Source organism: Sardina pilchardus, chromosome 22 (assembly GCF_963854185.1).
Source record: "Sardina pilchardus chromosome 22, fSarPil1.1, whole genome shotgun sequence".
NCBI lineage: Eukaryota > Metazoa > Chordata > Actinopteri > Clupeiformes > Clupeidae > Sardina > Sardina pilchardus.
Window position 1 is genome coordinate 11,798,493 of NC_085015.1, and position 7,500 is coordinate 11,805,992.

General features: G+C 43.1%; 1 protein-coding gene across 1 annotated transcript in view; it reads right to left on the reverse strand.

Annotated features, from left to right (window-relative positions):
• Positions 1 to 7,500, reverse strand: part of ttyh2 (tweety family member 2) — a 95,802-nt gene that overhangs the window by 43,684 nt on the left and 44,618 nt on the right. Inside the window, exon 3 of the mRNA XM_062525974.1 lies at positions 605 to 716. Within this exon, the coding sequence (XP_062381958.1) occupies positions 605 to 716 (112 nt within the window). The remainder of the gene's footprint in view (positions 1 to 604; positions 717 to 7,500) is intronic.

Genomic DNA, 7,500 nt, shown 5'->3' on the forward strand with positions numbered 1-7,500 from the left:
CTAATTAGCGAGACCAGTTGTCCAGACACGCAGCTGACAGCTGAACCGTAAATCCCCATGTCCACTCAGTCTGTGTGTGTCTGTGTGTGTGTGTGTGTGTGTGTGTGTGTGTGTGTGTGTGTGTGTGTGTGTGTGTGTGTGTGTGTGTGTGTGTGTGCGTGCGTGCCTGCGTGCGAGAGAGAGTGTGTGTGTGTGTGTGTGTGTGTGTGTGAGAGAGAGAGAGAAAGAGTGTGTGTGTGTGTGTGTGTGAGAGAGAGAGAGAGAGAGAGAGAGAGAGAGAGAGAGAGAGAGTGTGTGTGTGTGCCTTACATTGAATTGGACCACAATTAAGGTCTGGCAGTGTTGTTTCAGAGCAAGGGAAACAAGCAAGCGGCCGGCAAAGGCATGTCTGCATTTCTAATGTAGCTTCGCTGCGGTGATAATGACTATTTGCTATTCGGCGGCGGTCCTCCCATTGATTTCTTAGCAGCCGTGGTGTTGTCTGAGTCACGCTCAGTAAGGTCCTCTAATGACGGCTTAGTGAAGGAAGGGTCCTAATCTGGACTAGACTAAGAGCAGGTGATGGCGATCGGTACGCCCCCCCGTGGGAAAACAGAACACCTACCAGGTTGTCCACTCCGCCCAGCGTGTGGTTGGCGTTGTACAGGGAGTAGGTCAGCTGGTACACTCCGTCGTTGGTCTCGCTGTTGCCATAGAAACCCACTCCCACGGCGGCACTGCAGGCAAGGACAGAGAAGAGAACACACAGAGGTCAGGTCAGACTCATGGGGTCTTAACACACCACCACCAACACCACGACCAACACCACCACCACCATCATCCATCACCACCATCCACACACTCATCATATTCCTCCGTCATTCTCGGGTTTCATTTGATGTCTGTTGTTGGTTTTTGTTGTTATGATTGTTTTAAAAGAAACATGCAATTCTCATGTCAAATCCCAAGTTGAATGAAAATGTTTCCCAATAAACATATTTGAAACACATCATATTCCTCCATCACCACACGGTTTTCTCTGATAATGTACAGATTTCTCTGACTCTAAAGAGTATTTTTTTATCTCAAAACTATACTCATACTTTACTCATGGAGTCTTAACACACCACACACACTCTCATCACATTTCTCCATCACCACACGGTTCTCTCTGATAATCTGCAGATTTCTCCGACTCTAAAGAGCATTTTTATTGGCTCCAGATACTTTCTTTAAGGTCGGCGTTCCTGTAGGACAGGTCAACTGGCAGAGCAGAGCGTTGGCCACACACAGAGGTCATGAGTTGCCGATACCAAGCCTGTTTACATTGATGAATTATTATTGACTAACGCTACAGATTTTTTCATCTGGAAAACGTCCGCTTAATGATTGGACGAAATGCAAGGTGCGATCACAAGGGAACAAGGGAAGGCTGGCCATACGAGAGGTCAAAGGTCGTGGTGAAATGGCTATTTTCCATCCATGAGGGACTCGTCTCATAGCAACACATTAGAGAGGACGACTACAGACCTAGAGCCATGCAGCACAGTCAGCTGGATAACAACACATGACTAACAAGCAGCAATACACACAACGTGAGCACTTGCACGCACACACACACACACTTACATACGCACCCCCGCATACACACCACACTAACACACACTCACAGACACACTCACAGACACACTAACACACGCACACACACACACACACCAGTACACACACAGACACACACACACGCCTCCATCTCAGCTGGTGTGGGTTCCATGATAAGATCAGTGCGCTGCAGGCTTTAAGGCACAGGCCCTACTGTCTCAGTGTGGACTAGTTATACTGAGACCCCCGTCTCTGTTTTCTAACTGCAGCTTACTCTGCTGAAATCATCCTTTTTTACTTCTTCATCTCCCAACACAGAAAATTGGTCCTCGACAGTTTTTGACTATCTTTGACATAGACATTTAGTGCAGTATTATTTGAAACGATATCGAGTAAAAAAAAAAAAATAGAGTATCACACTTAGAAATGCCATTAGATTTACTCAAACGCATCACCATTGCCTACAATTACATCATGCAGTTTGGCAGGCCAAAACATAAGTCAGTGTCTACTGCATCAATGCGGCAAAAACACAACAATACCGCACCCACAGAACTAGACCGTGAAGGTGTTCATGGTCTAACAGAACAGACTGTAAGTGTGTGTGTGTGCGTGTGTGTGTGTGTGTGTGTAACAGTATTTAGAGTCCATTTATGGTCTCACAGCACAAGAAGAAAAGAGAAAAGCCTTCCCGGCTGCGTGCTGTGGTATTTAAATATTCAGGTGAGTTTTTTTCCGGTTTGGCAAATGAGTGGATAGACGTGAAATCAAGAGCTCCCGGCGTATGAAGTAATAAACCATCGAAAAGTCTCAATTCAAACCCGCAATCAGAGAGGGGATGAGTAGTAAAAGGGAACAGACCAAAAAAGAAACGGAGAAGAAACAAAGAGAGCGAGAAAAAATGGGAGATAGAAAGGAAGATCACAGGTCAGATGCAGCTAACGACGACATGCTAGCTAGCATGAAAGCTGGCTTCGACAACGTGTCTAAGCAGATTGTGACTAATAGCGAAGAAAACCGAAAAGAAATGAAAGACATTCGAGAGAGTATTCAAAATCTGGGAAGTATGTTGAGACAAGAACTAGCCACTTTTAATGAGGAGATGGGCAACAGGTTCGAGGCCATCGACAGGGGAATGGAGGCTCAGAGTAGAGATATTTTGGACATTCAAGAGCGTGTGGTGGAAACCGAGGAATGGAACGCAGATTTGAAAGACATTCTCGCCTCTTCCCTCAAGCAGCAAAGGAGGCTGCAGGAGAAGGTAAATGACTTAGAAGGGAGATCGAGAAGGAACAATATTCGAGTTTGGGGAGTACCAGAGGGCACAGAGAAGGATTCGACACCTGAGTTTATAGAGCGTTTGATTCGCGAGGAGCTTAAACACGAGGAAGATGTTAATATACAACGAGCCCACAGAGTTGGCCCAGAGACCAGCACCAGACAAGAACCCCAGAGCTATCATTGTTAACTTTCTGCAGTACAAAACCAAAGAGGACATCCTCAAAAAGGCATGGCAGACGAAAATCGAGATTGGGGGAAAGAGAGTGACGTTCGATCACGACTACTCAGCGGAGGTGGCTGCAAAGCGCCGTAGCTATGCGGGTCTGAAGAGAGTTCTAAAGGAAGAAGGGATCAGATTCCAGTCGCCGCTAACGGCTTTGAAAGTCCACTGGCAAGGAGGCGTCAAGACATACGGTAGTCCACAAGAAGCTGCGCAGGCAATGAAGGAGAAGGGAATGAAGGTGGATGGTCTGATAGAGGAACAACCGACGTTGCAGCAGCAGCTGGAGACCGCTTTCAAGTGGCGCAGAGTGGGAGACCAGGAGAACGACGTCGCTGGGAGAGCCAGGGAGGAACTGAGGCGGTTCTCTAGGAAGGAGTGAGAGGAGGCGAGTTTTGATAATTTGGTAGAAATTACGATCTTTGATATCTTCTAATTTTTTTGCTATTTTGGTATTCCTACTACTCTCATACTGTATTGGGCTGTTTTTCTGAAACTTAATGTAGACTAAGTAGCCTAGCCTACAGGCAAATTTTATTTGGACGGAGGATGAGGGGAAACTAGCTTGGACTAGGCTACACTATGCCCACCCAGGTTTTGTTTTTTGTTTTGTTTTTTGTTTTTTTTCCCCCTCTCTCTAAGGATTATGGGTGATATTCCATTCTCCATTATGTGGGAAAGTTTGGACAGGGTGGGTAAAGATATATCCCTAATGTTTATGGGCTTTAAAATAATCACAAGGTCAAGGCCGGGAGTGATGGTTGGAGTAGGATATGTTGGACATTTTTAGTGAATACGGAAGACTTCAATTTGGAGAGTTTTCCATCGCTAAGGGGGGCCCTCTTACGAGAGGATTTCCCCTCTCCCCACCAACAGGGGAAATGGGGAGAGATAAAGAACCCCAGTTTATTATGGGAGATCACTTTTTTGTTTACTGTTACTCAGCTGTTGCTGATGGTTTGTGTGTGTCCATGTTTAGCTTATGGGTAATGAAAGTGTATTGGGGAACTGATGTATAATGCAGTGTGAGGATGTTAAAGTGGTATCACTGAATGTGAATGGACTGAGTAGTCCAATTAAGAGGGGGAAGTTTATGACCAAATTCAGGAAAGAAAAAACTCAGGTACTTTTTCTGCAGGAGACACATTTGTCTATAGAGGAACATGAAAAATTAAAGCGATTTGGGTATAACAACACCTTTTATAGCACCTATCACAAGTACAGTAATAGGAGAGGGGTAGCCATATTAATAGCAAATTCAACCAAATTTGAACTTGAAAAAGAAATGTGTGATAGGGAGGGAAGGTATGTAATGGTAAAGGGGAAATTAGAGGGACATAGAGTGACACTGATCAATGTATATGCATCTCCTGATAGCAAGAAGGCCTTCTTTGAATCATTATTTGACATCATCAATGTAGAACTAGAGGGGATCTTAATATGTGGAGGAGACTTCAATATGGTGATGAACTATAATCTAGATACGACTAGTACAAAGAAGAATAGGACATGGCTTAATAGATATATGAATATGCAACTGGTTGATTTGGGAATAGTAGATGTTTGGAGAGACCTACATCCCTTGAGGAGAGACTATACACACTATTCAGACCCTCATCAAATGTACTCACGGTTAGACTATTTCTTCATGACAAAGGGAGATATGCATAGGGTAGAGGACTGTAGGATAGGGGTAGCAGATTTATCAGACCATAACGCAGTCTACCTGACAATTAACCTAAACAAGAAAAGGAGGACTACAGTGTGGAGAATGAATGTGGGGGTACTGAATGACAAAGACCTGGTGGAAAGGACAAGAATGGATATAAATAGGTATATAGAGGAAAACGATAATGGGGAGGTTGACCCAGCCATTCTTTGGGATGCACTTAAGGCTGTTATTAGGGGGAATTTGATGACACAGACAACGCTACGCAAGAAATCCAGACAAGCAAATTTTCAGACGCAAATTGGTTGCTTAAAAGACTTGGAGAGAAAACATAAGGCTACAAGTGACCCAGAGGTACTTAGACAAGTGAAAGAAACAAGGAAGAAAATTGATAATATCTTAATGTCAGAAGTGGAAAAGAAGGCTAGATTTGTCAAACAAACCTATTATGAGGGAGGCCCCAAAGCAAGCAGATTACTGGCTAGACGTATAAGAAAACAGCAAGCATTGAACACCATATACAAAATTAGAGACCCCCAAACTAATGATTTGCTTACTGAACCACATGAAATAGAGAGAGTATTCAGGGAGTATTATCAAAACTTGTACACACAACCAGCAATGGCAGATGAACATGATATGAGAAACTTCCTGGATAGGCTGGATCTACCATCAATAGGGAAAGAGCAGAATACATTATTGACTGCTGACATCACTGAAGAGGAAATGGAGAGGGCGATATCTAGGATGAAGAACAATAAGTCTCCTGGCAGTGATGGATTCCCCTCAGAATTTTATAAAACATTTAGGCAAGAGCTGTCCCCGGTATTGTTGGCCTCATTTAGACATACAATTAAAGAAGGGAAAATCCCACCCTCATGGAGGGAGGCCATCATCACAACCATACCCAAGGAGGGCAAGGATAAAGAGCACTGTAGCAGTTATAGACCAATATCAGTACTAAATGTGGACTATAAGATGTACACCTCAATAATCTCCAAAAGATTTGAGACATTCATGACTGATATTATAGACGAAGACCAGACTGGCTTTATTAAAGGTAGACAGACACAGGACAATATTAGGAGGATGATACACATTGTAGAAGAGACTCAACAAATGAACAAAAGTGCAATTTTAGTTAGTGTAGACGCAGAGAAAGCTTTTGACAGTGTCAATTGGACTTATTTATATCAGGTGTTAGAAAGATTTGGTTTCAATGAGAAGTCTGTTCAGTGTATTAAAGCGTTATATCAAGAGCCAACTGCTAGGATCAAGGTGAATGGTAGTCTCACAGACCCCTTTTGTTTGGGTAGGTCTACTAGACAGGGGTGTAGTCTCTCTCCAACTCTCTTTGCGATATTCATAGAGCCATTGGCACAGGCGATTAGGCAGAACCAGGACATCAAAGGGGTGGAGGTGAATGGTAGAGAACATAAGATAGGACTGTTTGCAGATGATGTGGTAGCCTACTTGGAGCGACCTAGTGAGTCCTTTCATGCGTTGATGAACCTACTGGAGGAGTATGGATATTACTCAGGATACAAACTTAATGTTACCAAAACTCAAATCTTAGCCATAAACTATGCCCCTACACCAGAATTAGAGGAGAAATACAAAATTAAGTGGAATTCAGGAATAATTAGATATTTGGGAGTGAACATCACACGGGGAATGGGGAAGTTATATAATGCAAATTACATTCAGATTAATCAGGAACTCAGAAGGGATATAGGAAGATGGTCAATACTACAATTAGATCTTAGTTCAAGGATAGAAATAATTAAGATGAATGTACTACCGAGACTACTGTACCTGTTCCAAACCCTGCCAGTTATGATACCACAGAAACAGTTTATGGAGTGGGATAGATGGATATCCAGGTTCATTTGGGGCGGTAGGAGGCCAAGGATTCGATTTAGCACCATGCAGCTCCCCAAAGACAAAGGGGGCATGGCAGTGCCAAAACTACAAGACTACTTCTATGCTGCACAGCTCAGGGCTGTCACTTGCTGGTGTAATAGAGAATATATAGCTAGATGGAAGGATATAGAAATGAAGGTAGGGGCTAGCCCAGTACAAATATTAATAACAGATAGGGAATTGTTTAAGAGGGAAGAGGGATTGTTGGACCCAGTAGTTAAATTCACATTGGGGATTTGGTACATAGTAGTGAGAAAGTATGGGCTACAGACTGAAGTAAAGATCCTGAGGTGGTTAACCCATGACACAAGATTCAAACCAGGAATAAGAGATTGTGGCTTTGAGAGATGGGCACACAGGGGTATTACAGCAATATGTACACTAGTTGAGAAAGGGGAAATGCAGAGCTTTCAGGCTTTAAGGGAGAAATTTGATCTGGAGGCAAATGAACTTTTTAGATATTTTCAGGTGAGGGATTATTATTTGAAAGAAATAAAGTTAGAAGAACCCCAAAAACAGAATGTGATTATTAAAATAATGGTAAATGCATATGAAGGAAGAAAATGTAGAGTAATTTCAGCCCTATACCAGGCTCTTGGTGCCAGTGAGAGTAATCCAACTGCCTATATTAAAGAAAAATGGGAAAAAGAGCTTAGTGTAGAAATAACTGAAGACGATTGGTATAATGTGTGCAGGGTTCAACACTCAGCCACTGGTTCAAGGGTATGGCGAGAATTTGGGTGGAAAAACATTATAAGGTTTTTTATAACACCAAAAATTAAGGGGAGATATGCACCAGATCAGAAATCATGTTGGAGGATGTGTGGTC